General features: G+C 33.6%; 1 protein-coding gene across 1 annotated transcript; it reads right to left on the bottom strand.

Moving 5' to 3' along the window:
- Window positions 1–17,027: 17,027 nt before the first annotated feature.
- Window positions 17,028–17,713, bottom strand: LOC113274366 (glutaredoxin-C5-like). The gene has a single exon (XM_026523782.1). It carries the CDS (start codon window positions 17,593–17,595, stop codon window positions 17,194–17,196), a length of 402 nt encoding a protein of 133 aa, XP_026379567.1. The 5' UTR covers window positions 17,596–17,713; the 3' UTR covers window positions 17,028–17,193.
- Between the last annotated feature and the right edge of the window lie 277 nt (window positions 17,714–17,990).

Genomic DNA, 17,990 nt, shown 5'->3' with positions numbered 1-17,990 from the left:
AGTGTAAAAAGGAACAAAATATTTCAGGTCAATTTTACGAAAGCAAAGCGTGTACAACTGCCTATGCTTTTCGTAAAAAAATTGGTTTTGCTCTTTGGACCTTCAATTCAAGTCAGAACTAGGCAAATATTGGCTCATTAGAAAGCTTACAAATCATAGAAAAATATCAATTGTAAAAAAGAACAAAATATTTCAGTTCACTTTTACGAACACAAAGCGAGTACAACTGCCTATGCTTTTCGTTAAAAATTCGGTTTTGGTCTTTGGACCTTCAATTCCAGTCAGAACTAGACAAATAATGGCTCGTTAGGAAGCTTACATATCATAAAAAAATATCAAGTGTAAAATGGAACAAAATATTTCAGGTCAATTTTGCGAAAGCAATGCGTGTACAGCTGCCTATCTTTTGCGTTAAAAATTCGGTTTTGCTATTTGGACCTTCAATTCCAGTTAGAACTAGACACATAATGGCTCGTTAAAATGATTACGTATCATAGAACAATATCAAGTGTAAAAAGGAACAAAATATTTCAGGTTAATTTTACGAAAGAAAAGCATGTACACTACCTATGCTTTTCGTTAAAAATTCGGTTTTGCTCTTTGGACCTTTAATTCCAGTCAGAACTAGACAAATAATTGATCGTTAGAAATATTACATATCATAGAACAATATTAAGTGTAAAAATGAAAAAAATATTTCAGGTCATTTTTGCGAAAGCAAAGCGTGTACTGCCTATGCTTTTCATTAAAAATTCGGTTTTGCTCTTTGACCTTCAATTCTAGTAACAACTAGAAAATAATGGCTCGTTATAAAGCTTACATATCATAGAAAAAATGAAGTTTAAAAAGGAACAAAATATTTCAGTTCATTTTTAGAAAAGCAAAGCGTGTACAGCTGCCTATGCTTTTCGTTAAAAATTCGGTTTTGCTCTTTGGACCTTCAATTCCAGTCAGAAATATAAAAATAATGGCTCGTTAAAATATTACATATCATAGAATAATATCAAGTGTAAAAAGGAACAAAATATTCCAGGTTAATTTTACGAAAGTAAAGCGTGTACAACTGCCCATGCTTTTCGTTAAAAATTCGGTTTTGCTCTTTAGACCTTCAATTCCAGTCAGAACTAGACAAATAATGGCTCATTAGGAAGCTTACATATCATAGAAAAATATAAAGTTTAAAAATGAACAAAATATTTCAGTTCATTTTTAGGTGAGCAAAGCGTGTACAACTGCTTATGCTTTTCGTTAAAAATTTGGTTTTGCTCTTTGGAATTTCAATTCCAGTCAGAACTAGACAAATAATGGCTCGTTAGAAATCTTACATATCATAGAACAATATCAAGTGTAAAAATGAAAAAAATATTTCAGGTCATTTTTGCGAAAGCAAAGCGTGTACTGCCTATGCTTTTCGGTAAAAATTCGGTTTTGCTCTTTGTACCTTCAATTCCAGTCAGAACTAGAAAATAATGGCTCGTTAGAAATCTCACATATCATAAAACAAAATGAAGTTTAAAAAGGAACAAAATATTTCAGTTCATTTTTAGGAAAGCAAAGCGTATACAGCTGCCTATGCTTTTCGTTAAAAATTCTGTTTTGCTCTTTGGACCTTCAATTCCAGTCAGAACTACACAAATAATGGCTCGTAGAAAGCTTACAAATCATAGAACAATATCAAGTGTAAAAAGGAACAAAATATTTCAGGATAATTTTACGAAAGCAAAGCGTGTACAACTGCCCATGCTTTTCGTTAAAAATTCGGTTTTGCTCTTTGGATCTTCAATTCCAGTCAGAACTAGACAAATAATGGCTTATTAGAAATCTTACATATCATATAAAAATATCAATTTTAAAAAGGAAAAAAATAATTCAGTTCATTTTTAGGTAAGCAAAGCGTGTATATTCATTTTTAGGTAAAAATATCAACTGCCTATGCGTTTCGTTAATAATTCGGTTTTTCTCTTTGTACATTCAATTCCAGTCAGAACTAGACAAATAATGGGTCGTTAGAAAGCTTACAGATCATAGAACAATATAAAGTGTAAAAAGGAACAAAATATTTCAGTTCATTTTTAGGAAAGCAAAGCATGTACAGCTGCCTATCCTTTTTGTTAAAAATTATGTTTTCTCTTTAGGCCTTCAATTCCAGTCAGAACTAGACAAATAATGGCTCGTTATAAATATTACATATCATATAACAATATTAAGTGTAAAAAGGAACCAAATATTTCAGGTTAATTTTACGAAAGGAAAGCTTGTACAACTGCCTATGCTTCTCGTAAAAAAATTGGTTTTGCTCTTTGGACCTTCAATTCAAGTCAGAACTAGGCAAATATTGGCTCATTAGAAAGCTTATAAATCATAGAAAAATATCAAGTGTAAAAAAGAACAAAATATTTAAGTTCATTTTTACGAACACAAAGCGGGTACAGCTGCCTATGCTTTTCGTTAATAATTCGGTTTTTCTCTTTGTACCTTCAATTCCAGTCAGAACTAGACAAATAATGGCTCGTTAGAAATATTACATATCATATAACAATATTAAGTGTAAAAAGGAACAAAATATTTCAGGTCAATTTTACGAAAGCAAAGCGTGTACAACTGCCTATGCTTTTCGTAAAAAAATTGGTTTTGCTCTTTGGACCTTCAATTCAAGTCAGAACTAGGAAAATATTGGCTCATTAGAAAGCTTACAAATCATAGAAAAATATCAATTGTAAAAAAGAACAAAATATTTCAGTTCATTTTTACGAACACAAAGCGGGTACAACTGCCTATGCTTTTCGTTAAAAATTCGGTTTTGGTCTTTGGACCTTCAATTCCAGTCAGAACTAGACAAATAATGGCTCGTTAGGAAGCTTACATATCATAAAAAAATATCAAGTGTAAAATGGAACAAAATATTTCAGGTCAATTTTGCGAAAGCAATGCGTGTACAGCTGCCTATCTTTTACGTTAAAAATTCGGTTTTGCTATTTGGACCTTCAATTCCAGTTAGAACTAGACACATAATGGCTCGTTAAAATGCTTACGTATCATAGAACAATATCAAGTGTAAAAATGAACAAAATATTTCAGGTCATTTTTACGAAAGCAAAGCGTGTACAAAGCCTATGCTTTTCGTTAAAAATCCGGTTTTGCTGTTTGGACCTTCAATTCCAGTCATAACTAGACAAATAATTGCTCGTTAGAATGATTACATATCATAGAACAGTATCAAGTGTAAAAAGGAACAAAATATTTCAGGTTAATTTTACGAAAGAAAAGCATGTACACTACCTATGCTTTTCGTTAAAAATTCGGTTTTGCTCTTTGGACCTTTAATTCCAGTCAGAACTAGACAAATAATTTATCGTTAGAAATATTACATATCATAGAACAATATTAAGTGTAAAAATGAAAAAAATATTTCAGGTCATTTTTGCGAAAGCAAAGCGTGTACTGCCTATGCTTTTCGTTAAAAATTCGGTTTTGCTCTTTGGCCTTCAATTCTAGTAACAACTAGAAAATAATGGCTCGTTATAAAGCTTACATATCATAGAAAAAATGAAGTTTAAAAAGGAACAAAATATTTCAGTTCATTTTTAGAAAAGCAAAGCGTGTACAGCTGCCTATGCTTTTCGTTAAAAATTCGGTTTTGCTCTTTGGACCTTCAATTCCAGTCAGAACTATACAAATAATGGGTCGTTAAAAATATTACATATCATAGAATAATATCAAATGTAAAAAGGAACAAAATATTCCAGGTTAATTTTACGAAAGTAAAGCGTGTACAACTGCCCATGCTTTTCGTTAAAAATTCGGTTTTGCTCTTTAGACCTTCAATTCCAGTCAGAACTAGACAAATAATGGCTCATTAGGAAGCTTACATATCATAGAAAAATATAAAGTTTAAAAATGAACAAAATATTTCAGTTCATTTTTAGGTGAGCAAAGCGTGTACAACTGCTTATGCTTTTCGTTAAAAATTTGGTTTTGCTCTTTGGAATTTCAATTCCAGTCAGAACTAGACAAATAATGGCTCGTTAGAAATCTTACATATCATAGAACAATATCAAGTGTAAAAATGAAAAAAATATTTCAGGTCATTTTTGCGAAAGCAAAGCGTGTACTGCCTATGCTTTTCGGTAAAAATTCGGTTTTGCTCTTTGTACCTTCAATTCCAGTCAGAACTAGAAAATAATGGCTCGTTAGAAATCTCACATATCATAAAACAAAATGAAGTCTAAAAAGGAACAAAATATTTCAGTTCATTTTTAGGAAAGCAAAGCGTATACAGCTGCCTATGCTTTTCGTTAAAAATTCTGTTTTGCTCTTTGGACCTTCAATTCCAGTCAGAACTACACAAATAATGGCTCGTAGAAAGCTTACAAATCATAGAACAATATCAAGTGTAAAAAGGAACAAAATATTTCAGGATAATTTTACGAAAGCAAAGCGTGTACAACTGCCCATGCTTTTCGTTAAAAATTCGGTTTTGCTCTTTGGATCTTCAATTCCAGTCAGAACTAGACAAATAATGGCTTATTAGAAATCTTACATATCATATAAAAATATCAATTTTAAAAAGGAACAAAATAATTCAGTTCATTTTTAGGTAAGCAAAGCGTGTATATTCATTTTTAGGTAAAAATATCAACTGCATATGCTTTTCGTTAATAATTCGGTTTTTCTCTTTGTACATTCAATTCCAGTCAGAACTAGACAAATAATGGGTCGTTAGAAAGCTTACAGATCATAGAACAATATAAAGTGTAAAAAGGAACAAAATATTTCAGTTCATTTTTAGGAAAGCAAAGCATGTACAGCTGCCTATCCTTTTTGTTAAAAATTATGTTTTCTCTTTAGGCCTTCAATTCCAGTCAGAACTAGACAAATAATGGCTCGTTATAAATATTACATATCATATAACAATATTAAGTGTAAAAAGGAACCAAATATTTCAGGTTAATTTTACGAAAGGAAAGCTTGTACAACTGCCTATGCTTCTCGTAAAAAAATTGGTTTTGCTCTTTGGACCTTCAATTCAAGTCAGAACTAGGCAAATATTGGCTCATTAGAAAGCTTATAAATCATAGAAAAATATCAAGTGTAAAAAAGAACAAAATATTTAAGTTCATTTTTACGAACACAAAGCGGGTACAGCTGCCTATGCTTTTCGTTAATAATTCGGTTTTTCTCTTTGTACCTTCAATTCCAGTCAGAACTAGACAAATAATGGCTCGTTAGAAATATTACATATCATATAACAATATTAAGTGTAAAAAGGAACAAAATATTTCAGGTCAATTTTACGAAAGCAAAGCGTGTACAACTGCCTATGCTTTTCGTAAAAAAATTGGTTTTGCTCTTTGGACCTTCAATTCAAGTCAGAACTAGGAAAATATTGGCTCATTAGAAAGCTTACAAATCATAGAAAAATATCAATTGTAAAAAAGAACAAAATATTTCAGTTCATTTTTACGAACACAAAGCGGGTACAACTGCCTATGCTTTTCGTTAAAAATTCGGTTTTGGTCTTTGGACCTTCAATTCCAGTCAGAACTAGACAAATAATGGCTCGTTAGGAAGCTTACATATCATAAAAAAATATCAAGTGTAAAATGGAACAAAATATTTCAGGTCAATTTTGCGAAAGCAATGCGTGTACAGCTGCCTATCTTTTACGTTAAAAATTCGGTTTTGCTATTTGGACCTTCAATTCCAGTTAGAACTAGACACATAATGGCTCGTTAAAATGCTTACGTATCATAGAACAATATCAAGTGTAAAAATGAACAAAATATTTCAGGTCATTTTTACGAAAGCAAAGCGTGTACAAAGCCTATGCTTTTCGTTAAAAATCCGGTTTTGCTGTTTGGACCTTCAATTCCAGTCATAACTAGACAAATAATTGCTCGTTAGAATGATTACATATCATAGAACAGTATCAAGTGTAAAAAGGAACAAAATATTTCAGGTTAATTTTACGAAAGAAAAGCATGTACACTACCTATGCTTTTCGTTAAAAATTCGGTTTTGCTCTTTGGACCTTTAATTCCAGTCAGAACTAGACAAATAATTTATCGTTAGAAATATTACATATCATAGAACAATATTAAGTGTAAAAATGAAAAAAATATTTCAGGTCATTTTTGCGAAAGCAAAGCGTGTACTGCCTATGCTTTTCGTTAAAAATTCGGTTTTGCTCTTTGGCCTTCAATTCTAGTAACAACTAGAAAATAATGGCTCGTTATAAATCTTACATATCATAGAAAAAATGAAGTTTAAAAAGGAACAAAATATTTCAGTTCATTTTAAGAAAAGCAAAGCGTGTACAGCTGCCTATGCTTTTCGTTAAAAATTCGGTTTTGCTCTTTGGACCTTCAATTCCAGTCAGAACTATACAAATAATGGCTCGTTAAAAATATTACATATCATAGAATAATATAAAGTGTAAAAAGGAACAAAATATTCCAGGTTAATTTTACGAAAGTAAAGCGTGTAAAACTGCCCATGCTTTTCGTTAAAAATTCGGTTTTGCTCTTTAGACCTTCAATTCCAGTCAGAACTAGACAAATAATGGCTCATTAGGAAGCTTACATATCATAGAAAAATATAAAGTTTAAAAATGAACAAAATATTTCAGTTCATTTTTAGGTGAGCAAAGCGTGTACAACTGCTTATGCTTTTCGTTAAAAATTTGGTTTTGCTCTTTGGAATTTCAATTCCAGTCAGAACTAGACAAATAATGGCTTGTTAGAAATCTTACATATCATAGAACAATATCAAGTGTAAAAATGAAAAAAATATTTCGGGTCATTTTTGCGAAAGCAAAGCGTGTACTGCCTATGCTTTTCGGTAAAAATTAGGTTTTGCTCTTTGTACCTTCAATTCCAGTCAGAACTAGAAAATAATGGCTCGTTAGAAATCTCACATATCATAAAACAAAATGAAGTTTAAAAAGGAACAAAATATTTCAGTTCATTTTTAGGAAAGCAAAGCGTATACAGCTGCCTATGCTTTTCGTTAAAAATTCTGTTTTGCTCTTTGGACCTTCAATTCCAGTCAGAACTACACAAATAATGGCTCGTAGAAAGCTTACAAATCATAGAACAATATCAAGTGTAAAAAGGAACAAAATATTTCAGGATAATTTTACGAAAGCAAAGCGTGTACAACTGCCCATGCTTTTCGTTAAAAATTCGGTTTTGCTCTTTGGATCTTCAATTCCAGTCAGAACTAGACAAATAATGGCTTATTAGAAATCTTACATATCATATAAAAATATCAATTTTAAAAAGGAACAAAATAATTCAGTTCATTTTTAGGTAAGCAAAGCGTGTATATTCATTTTTAGGTAAAAATATCAACTGCCTATGCTTTTCGTTAATAATTCGGTTTTTCTCTTTGTACATTCAATTCCAGTCAGAACTAGACAAATAATGGGTCGTTAGAAATCTTACAGATTATAGAACAATATAAAGTGTAAAAAGGAACAAAATATTTCAGTTCATTTTTAGGAAAGCAAAGCATGTACAGCTGCCTATCCTTTTTGTTAAAAATTATGTTTTCTCTTTAGGCCTTCAATTCCAGTCAGAACTAGACAAATAATGGCTCGTTATAAATATTACATATCATATAACAATATTAAGTGTAAAAAGGAACCAAATATTTCAGGTTAATTTTACGAAAGGAAAGCTTGTACAACTGCCTATGCTTCTCGTAAAAAAAGTGGTTTTGCTCTTTGGACCTTCAATTCAAGTCAGAACTAGGCAAATATTGGCTCATTAGAAAGCTTACAAATCATAGAAAAATATCAAGTGTAAAAAAGAACAAAATATTTCAGTTCATTTTTACGAACAAAAAGCGGGTACAGCTGCCTATGCTTTTCGTTAATAATTCGGTTTTTCACTTTGTACCTTCAATTCCAGTCAGAACTAGACAAATAATGGCTCGTTAGAAATATTACATATCATATAACAATATTAAGTGTAAAAAGGAACAAAATATTTCAGGTCAATTTTACGAAAGCAAAGCGTGTACAACTGCCTATGCTTTTCGTAAAAAAATTGGTTTTGCTCTTTGGACCTTCAATTCAAGTCAGAACTAGGAAAATATTGGCTCATTAGAAAGCTTACAAATCATAGAAAAATATCAATTGTAAAAAAGAACAAAATATTTCAGTTCATTTTTACGAACACAAAGCGGGTACAACTGCCTATGCTTTTCGTTAAAAATTCGGTTTTGGTCTTTGGACCTTCAATTCCAGTCAGAACTAGACAAATAATGGCTCGTTAGGAAGCTTACATATCATAAAAAAATATCAAGTGTAAAATGGAACAAAATATTTCAGGTCAATTTTGCGAAAGCAATGCGTGTACAGCTACCTATCTTTTTCATTAAAAATTCGGTTTTGCTATTTGGACCTTCAATTCCAGTTAGAACTAGACACATAATGGCTCGTTAAAATGCTTACGTATCATAGAACAATATCAAGTGTAAAAATGAACAAAATATTTCAGGTCATTTTTACGAAAGCAAAGCGTGTACTGCCTATGCTTTTCGTTACAAATTCGATTTTGCTCTTTGGACCTTCAATCAGAACTAGACAAATAATGGCTCGTTATAAATCTTACATATCATAGAACAATATCAAGTGTAAAAATGAACAAAAAATTTCAGGTCATTTTTGCGAAAGCAAAGCGTGTACTGCCTATGCTTTTAGTTAAAAATTCGGTTTTGCTCTTTGAACCTTCAATTCCAGTCAGAACTATAGACAAATAATGGATCCTTAGAAAGGTTACATATCATAGAACAGTATCAAGTGTAAAAAGGACCAAAATATTTCAGGTTAATTTTAGGAAAGCAAAGCGTGTACAAAGCCTTTGGTTTTCGTTAAAAATCCGGTTTTGCTGTTTGGACCTTCAATTCCAGTCATAACTAGACAAATAATTGCTCGTTAGAATGATTACATATCATAGAACAGTATCAAGTGTAAAAAGGAACAAAATATTTCAGGTTAATTTTACGAAAGAAAAGCATGTACACTACCTATGCTTTTCGTTAAAAATTCGGTTTTGCTCTTTGGACCTTTAATTCCAGTCAGAACTAGACAAATAATTGATCGTTAGAAATATTACATATCATAGAACAATATTAAGTGTAAAAATGAAAAAAATATTTCAGGTCATTTTTGCGAAAGCAAAGCGTGTACTGCCTATGCTTTTCGTTAAAAATTCGGTTTTGCTCTTTGGCCTTCAATTCTAGTAACAACTAGAAAATAATGGCTCGTTATAAAGCTTACATATCATAGAAAAAATGAAGTTTAAAAAGGAACAAAATATTTCAGTTCATTTTTAGAAAAGCAAAGCGTGTACCTTCAATTCCAGTCAGAACTACCTATGCTTTTCGTTAAAAATTCGTTTTTGCTCTTTGGACCTTCAATTCCAGTCAGAACTATACAAATAATGGCTCGTTAAAAATATTACATATCATAGAATAATATCAAGTGTAAAAAGGAACAAAATATTCCAGGTTAATTTTACGAAAGTAAAGCGTGTACAACTGCCCATGCTTTTCGTTAAAAATTCGGTTTTGCTCTTTAGACCTTCAATTCCAGTCAGAACTAGACAAATAATGGCTCATTAGGAAGCTTACATATCGTAGAAAAATATAAAGTTTAAAAATGAAAAAAATATTTCAGTTCATTTTTAGGTAAGCAAAGCGTGTACAACTGCTTATGCTTTTCGTTAAAAATTTGGTTTTGCTCTTTGGAATTTCAATTCCAGTCAGAACTAGACAAATAATGGCTCGTTAGAAATCTTACATATCATAGAACAATATCAAGTGTAAAAATGAAAAAAATATTTCAGGTCATTTTTGCGAAAGCAAAGCGTGTACTGCCTATGCTTTTCGGTAAAAATTCGGTTTTGCTCTTTGTACCTTCAATTCCAGTCAGAACTAGAAAATAATGGCTCGTTAGAAATCTCACATATCATAAAACAAAATGAAGTTTAAAAAGGAACAAAATATTTCAGTTCATTTTTAGGAAAGCAAAGCGTATACAGCTGCCTATGCTTTTCGTCAAAAATTCTGTTTTGCTCTTTGGACCTTCAATTCCAGTCAGAACTACACAAATAATGGCTCGTAGAAAGCTTACAAATCATAGAACAATATCAAGTGTAAAAAGGAACAAAATATTTCAGGATAATTTTACGAAAGCAAAGCGTGTACAACTGCCCATGCTTTTCGTTAAAAATTCGGTTTTGCTCTTTGGATCTTCAATTCCAGTCAGAACTAGACAAATAATGGCTTATTAGAAATCTTACATATCATATAAAAATATCAAGTGTAAAAAGGAACAAAATATTTCAGTTCATTTTTAGGTAAGCAAAGCGTGTATAGCTGCGCATGTTTTTCATTAATAATTCGGTTTTTCTCTTTGTACCTTCAATTCCAGTCAGAACTAGACAAATAATGGCTCGTTAGAAAGATTACATCATAGAACAATATAAAGTGTAAAAAGGAACAAAATATTTCAGTTCATTTTTAGGAAAGCAAAGCGTGTACAACTGCCTAACCTTTTTGTTAAAAATTCGGTTTTCTCTTTGGACCTTCAATTCCAGTCATTACTAGACAAATAATGGCTCGTTAGAAAGATTACATATCATATAACAATATTAAGTGTAAAAAGGAACAAAATATTTCAGGTTAATTTTACGAAAGCAAAGTGTGTACACTGCCTATGCTTTTCGTTAAAAATTCTGTTTTGATGTTTGGACCTTCAATTCATGTCAGAACTAGACAAATAATGGCTAGTTAGAAAGATTTTATATCATAGAAAAATATCAAGTGTAAAAAGGAACAAAATATTTCAGGTTAGTTTTACGAAAGCAAAGCGTGTACAACTGCCTATGCTTTTCGTTAAAAATTTGGTTTTGCTCTTTGGACCTTCAATTCAAGTCAGAACTAGGCAAATATTGGCTCATTAGAAAGCTTACAAATCATAGAAAAATATCAAGTGTAAAAAAGAACAAAATATTTTAGTTCATTTTTACAAACACAAAGCGGGTACAACTGCCTATGCTTTTCATTAAAAATTCGGTTTTGGTCTTTTGACCTTCAATTCCAGTTAGAACTAGACAAATAATGGCTCGTTTGGAAGCTTACAGATCATAGAAAAATATCATGTGTAAAATGGAACAAAATATTTCAGGTCATTTTTACGAAAGCAAAGAGTGTACAGCTGCCTATCCTTTTCGTTAAAAATCGGTTTTGGTCTTTGGACCTTCAATTCCAATCAGAACTAGAAAAATAATGGTTTCTTAGAATGATTACATATCATAGAACAGTATCAAGTGTAAAAAGGAACAAAATATTTCAGGTTAATTTTACGAAAGAAACATTAGTCGAGGAGTCATTACCAAACACTTTGTTAGAAGATCCATTAGAGAAATGCCTAGCTCACTTTGGGATTGATTTTGATGATGATAAGGTGATTAATGAGGTGAATGCTTTGTTAGATTCATCCCCTTTGTTAGATACTAGTAATGGATGGAAACCTAAGTTCGAACTACTACTAGTTTCTAAGTCTACCCTAGTTCCTTCTTTAGAAGAGCCTCTTAAGTTGGACCTAAAACCATTGCCATATACCCTGAAGTATGTGTTTTTAGGCCCATCTGAGACTTTACCTGTGATTGTTTCTTCCGACTTGGATAGAGATCAGGAAAGTAGGCTAGTAACCGTCCTTCAAAACAACAAGGAAGCTTTAGGGTGGACCATAGCAGACATTAAGGGTATAAGTCCTACTGTTTGTATGCATCAGATCTATTTAGAGGAAGACACTAAACCTTCTAGGGAGATGCAACGTCGATTAAACCCCAATATGAAAGAAGTAGTTCGAACTGAGGTTCTTAAGCTATTAGATGCAGGCATTATCTACCCTATTTCAGACAGTAAGTGGGTCAACCCCGTTCAGGTTGTTCCCAAGAAATCTGGTATTACTGTAGTCCAGAATGATAACAATGAGTTAATCCCGACCCGAGTGACCACGTGTTGGCGTCTTTGTATTGACTATAGGAAATTGAACAAGGTCACTAGGAAGGACCACTTTCCCTTCCCTTCATCGACCAGATGCTAGAGAGGTTAGCTGGACATAGTCACTACTGCTTTTTAGATGGCTACTCTGGATATAATCAGATCGTTATTTCCCCAGAAGACCAGGATAAAACCACTTTTACCTGTCCCTTTGGTACCTTTGCGTATAGACGCATGCCTTTCGGGCTATGTAATGCCCCTGAGACTTTTCAGTGTTGCATGATGAGCATATTTTCTGACATGGTAGAACGGTTCTTAGAGGTCTTTATGGATGATTTTTCAGTGTTTGGTTCGTCTTTCGATGAGTGCTTGCATCATTTGTCATTAGTTTTGACTAGGTGTAAGGAAAAGAATTTAGTGCTTAATTGGGAGAAATGTCACTTTATGGTTCGTTCAGGAATTGTTCTAGGGCATATTGTATCTTCAAAGGGTATAGAGGTAGATACAGCCAAAGTTGACCTTATTAAAACTTTACCGGTCCCAAAAACCGTAAGAGATATTAGGTCATTCTTAGGGCATGCTGGTTTTTATCGTCGTTTCATTAAGGATTTTAGCTTGATGTCTAGACCTCTTTGCAATTTGCTTGAAAAAGATGTTAAGTTTGTCTTTGATGATGCTTGTTTAGAGGCTTTTGAGAAGCTTAAGTCATTACTCACTACCGCCCCCATAGTCCAGGCACCCAACTGGAACCTACCCTTTGAGATCATGTGTGATGCTTCAGATTATGCTATTGGTGTTGTGCTAGGTCAGCGAGAAAATAAGTTACTTCATGTGATTTACTATGCTAGCAAACCTCTGAATGATGCCCAGTTGAACTATACCACTACCGAGAAGGAACTATTAGCCATTGTGTTTGCCTTAGACAAGTTTAGACCCTATCTCTTAGGTTCTAAGATCATCATATATACTGATCATGCTGCTTTAAAATATCTTTTGTCTAAGAAGGATATTAAACCTAGATTGATTAGGTGGATTCTGTTGTTGCAAGAGTTTTCTCCAGACATTAGAGACAAAAAGGGTGCCGAAAATGTTGTAGAAAATCACTTGTCTAGGATAGTTGTTAGTTCCCCAGATGGTTCCCTTCCTATAAGGGATAGATTTCCTGATGAACAATTGTTCTTTGTTACCCAATTACCTTGGTATGCGAATATAGTGAACTATCTTGTTACTGGTCGAATGCCCCAACATTGGGGTAAACAAGATCGTTCTAGATTTTTAGCCGAGGTTAAGCACTTCTTTTGGGATGATCCTTATTTGTTTAAGTATTGTCCAGACCAGATTATTAGGAGATGTATACCTGAGAGTGACCAGTCCAGTATTATTTCCTTTTGTCATGATCATGCTTGTAGGGGTCACTTTAGTGCTAAGAAGACTGCTGCTAAGATATTGCAGTGTGGATTCTATTGGCCTTCGTTGTTTAAAGACTCCCATAGTTACTGTGTTACTTGTGAACGTTGCCAGAAATTAGGAACCATTTCCCATAGGAACATGATTCCCTTGAACCCGATTCTGATTGTTGAGGTCTTTGATGTGTGGGGTATTGACTTTATGGGTCCGTTCCCTAATTCTTTTGGTAACCTATACATCCTTGTCGTTGTAGACTATGTCTCTAAGTGGATTGAAGCGGTTGCGTGTAAAACCAATGACCATAGGGTTGTGATAGAGTTCTTGAAAGAAAATATACTTACACGTTTTGGTACACCGCGAGCTATAATTAGTGATGGAGGGTCGTACTTTTGTAATGGACCTTTTAGGCTTTTAATGAAGAAATATGGTATTACTCATAAGGTAGCTACCCCGTATCATCCACAGACTAGTGGTCAAGTTGAGGTTTCCAATAGGGAGATAAAACGTATATTAGAGAAAACAGTTAATCCTAATCGGAAAGACTGGTCGTCTAGGCTTACTGATGCCTTATGGGCTTACCGTACTGCGTTTAAGACTCTTATTGGAATGTCGCCTTATCGGCTTGTTTATGGCAAGGCATGTCATTTACCTGTTGAGTTAGACCATAGAGCTTATTGGGATGTTAAGCAGCTAAATTTTTCACTCGACAAGGCAGGAGCCCATAGGAAACTCCAGCTCAATGAGTTGGAAGAGATTCGTAGAGATGCGTATGATAGTGCGAAGGAGTATAAGAACAAAATGAAACTTGTGAATGATAGGAATATTCTAAGAAAGACATTTTCTCCAGGTCAAAAAGTTCTTCTGTATGATACCCGCTTACATCTTTTCCCTGGGAAGTTGCGTTCTCGGTGGACGGGTCATTTTATTATTCGCACTGTTTTTCCTCATGGAGCTGTTGAAATTAAGTCACCGGATGGTAGTAGTTCTTCGAAGGTTAACGGTCAGAGATTGAAACCCTTTTTAGAGCCCTTGCCTACAGGTGATGTTGAGGAGGTCCCTCTGGAGGACCCTGTTTACCCTTGACTGACCATCAAGGCGGATTGAATGTTGTATATTAGTTTTTGATTTTCTTCACCCATGTACTATCTTTCCAACTTCTCCTCGTGTTATGTTACTTTTGGTACTGCTCTTTCATTAGAAACATTGAGGACAATGTTAGATTTAAGTTTGGGGGTTGGGAAGAAACTTTTTGTTAGTTTTAAGTTACAATAAATAAACTCCAGAGCCTAGAAATTTATGCGTATTCAGGATGGCACTAACTAATCTAAGTGGATGGAAGCATCTTGGTTGTAGGAGTTGAGGAACCAATCTGATTAGATGTAAACATCTATAGAGTCTATTCATAAAAGCACAGAGCTCAGGTGTTAGTAATAACATGATAGTTTCACCATATCTCGTTGAGTCCTTTTCATTTTTATTTTTTTTAAACTATGTTTCTCTAAGTGATTAGGTGGGGCACACGATTCAAGTTGTTACCACTGCTAGGGTGAATTAGAGTGACTGAGTTATTAAAAAAAAAAAAAAGACCGGACCAGTTAGACCAATCGGAATAAGTATTAACACTTGGATAGCAATATGCTTGTGTTCTCCTTGTTTCCGTCGCCTAAGCAAGCGTGAATGCAGGACCCATGGGAACTATCGTGTAATCTGCTGACAAGAAGCATGCGCTTGGATCAAAAAGATCTATCCATGCCGTTAAGTTAAGTAAAGACTTGGCATTTCGATTCGCATACATCAATGTGCAATCCAAAAGTTCGCTAAAATTTGAAAAATGGGGAACAATCATTATCCATAAGCTCCTATTAGTGAAAAAGTGAGTAATCCGATATTTTTATACTTATTTCATTGTACTAATGTGTAATTAACAACTTTCAACTGGAACGATTTAATGATCTATGGCGAATATGACATGGGAAAAGGAAGTTCATTCAAGTGAAGGAATTTTGGGTGTCGGTCAAACGTGCTCGGATGTTCATTAACGATGTACTGACGTGCGAAATTCAAGAATACACATATTAAATTTTTTCTATATAACGTGCTAATTCCCTATACTATGTAATGTGCTGATTTCCCAAAACTATGAATAAATATTTTGTTTATGAAAATATGACATAATCAGTTTATATGTATATTAACAATCTCCGTTCCTTACAGTCAGTCTATGTAGTGAGTAATATGCACCAAATTTTTGTGTTCTTCGTAAGTGGAAATATCAACCCAGAATCCAATTTATGAATACATGAACATCCACCGTTTCTGGGTTGATTTTTTCAAAAAAAGAATTAAAAAAAATAATCATGTTTCAATAATCATAAACAAGAATTTTGGATTAACAAGATTAAACATTTACACTAATTAATCAGAAATACCTTAATCATTAAGAAACATAGTTTAGTAAGAAGTTCTTAAACTTAAATCAAAATGTCTTATTTTGCTTTCTTTCGGTAGGCCTAGAGTAATTCGTCTAGGTCCAAACTAGCCGGGAAAAATAAAATACTAGCACTCATTAAATAAGAAAGGGAGAATAAATATACACTGGATTTAAAGGTTGCACAATGTTGTCCTCGTACAACCTTGGATGTTGCATGCCAGTATCTTAGGTGAGTTTACATCATGGCGTCATCTATGACCTGGACAACGGGTATTATCAAACTGTTTGATTTTTTTTTTAATGCCATAAAATAGTGATCCCTAAACTACATCCAAGCTCCTTAAATTAGAGTGGATTCCAGCAATTACATGATTCGAACTCCTATGAAGCATGTCAACCACCAGACCACTTGATGATTGGCAAACCGTTTGACAAATGAGTTGCCCTTTTCAATGCATACAAACACCGTTGACCCAACAGCAACGGTCAAGGAACGAAAGGCTTACAAGGCACAAAATAATATGGTCGGATCCAAGTGTATGAATGTGTTTGAGCACAACCAGTCAAACTCGCACAATTATTATTTAAGGATTCAGTCGTGGTGGTGACAAAGTGATCACAAACCCCATAACCTCAAATCACATGCCATCATCTCCTTTTATAACTCCCTCTTACACAAAACACATTGATGAGCAGAGTTTGTTTAGAAGAAAAAGAAATAAATCAAAGAAACCAAAATACCCTGACTGATTAAACCAACTTTTAGAAAAGAAAAGAAGAAGAGAATGAAGACCAAAAAAAGAAAATGCCTCTCCTTACATAATTCATTCACTCCTTTTTCTTGCAATTTAGAGCCTTTTTCTTTTCCTTAGTAGTTTCCAGTGGCCACTCTAAAACATGCTTGTCCTATGTTCTTGTGTTGGCCGATTGTTTATTTATTTAATTTTTATTTTTTTTGCTGCAAGCTGAATTTCGGAAAATAATAGGTCTACGTATTTTAACTCTAAAAATAAATACAAATGTAATCTTTAATTCTCAAAATAAATGCTATCACTTTTTCAGTTTAGTCTGATTTTCAGAAACGGAATGAGTAACATTATCCACTGCATCGAGACAGAGGAAAACAAGATAAAGAAAAAAAAAAAAGCTAGAAAATCAATGGCAAGGGAAGTAAATAAGCACACGATTGTTTTTCTGAAGATAAATTTCAATAAAAGTACAGTAAAAATGGGGGAGCCAAACATTGTTAATCTCCACTCCTCTCTCTTCTGTATGATCTACTAGCTAGCAAGTTAAAAATGAAAGAAAAAACAAACGCATTAGAAAGGGTACGTGTCCTAGAGCCAAAGGGCACCAGCATCCTTGAGCAGAGGAACAAGAGACCCATTAATATGAGAAGCCATGACTCTATCCATAGCACCAATCAACTTCCCACCAATAAACACAACCGGCACAGCTGAATTAGAAGAGCAACCACCAGCGCTTAATAGTCTCATCAGTGCAACCTCAATCTGTTTCCCGGTAACGGAGTCCCCGTCGAGTTCATAAACCGTTGGATTCACACCCATTCCACATAAAAGTCTCTTGATGGCATGACACATACAACAGTTACTCATACTAAATATTACCACTGCATTCTCTGATGCAACTCTTTGGATTACCTCGAATGCAGACGAGGCCGTCGTCATGTAACTCGATGACTCCCATGTCTCGGCCGCTCTCTGCTGTTGGTAATGCATCTTTACAAAAAGGTTTAAGAAGAATTTAGAGAATTTGAAGCTGGTGGATTGATTGAAAAAGCAAAGTGTAGAAGATTTATGGGATGCAAATGAGTTTGGGATAACATTTGGTGAGGTGGGTATTTATAGAGAGATATAAAGCTTAAAGAAGCATAGGAAAAGAAAGTGAAGTGAGAGTGGTTTTGCGAAAACACATAATAAGACAGGCTCTTTTTTTACAGACTTGTGTTGTCTGGTAAATTAAAGTGAAAAAGAAGGTATCATGAATTCAGGTATGGACAATATTGGTAGTAGTTTACTACATACGGGGTACTACGTAGTACTACTTTTTATATACTATATACTGTTTTTCTGAATTTTGAGCTGAACAATACTGTTCCCCATGCGCATGTTGA

Source organism: Papaver somniferum, chromosome 4, assembly GCF_003573695.1.
Source record: "Papaver somniferum cultivar HN1 chromosome 4, ASM357369v1, whole genome shotgun sequence".
Lineage (NCBI taxonomy): Eukaryota > Viridiplantae > Streptophyta > Magnoliopsida > Ranunculales > Papaveraceae > Papaver > Papaver somniferum.
This window is presented reverse-complemented; position numbering and strand designations above follow the sequence as displayed.

Coding starts and splice junctions, on each gene's coding strand:
- LOC113274366 (XM_026523782.1), bottom strand. CDS start 17,595: ATGCATTACCAACAGCAGAGAGCGGCCGAGACATGGGAGTCATCGAGT.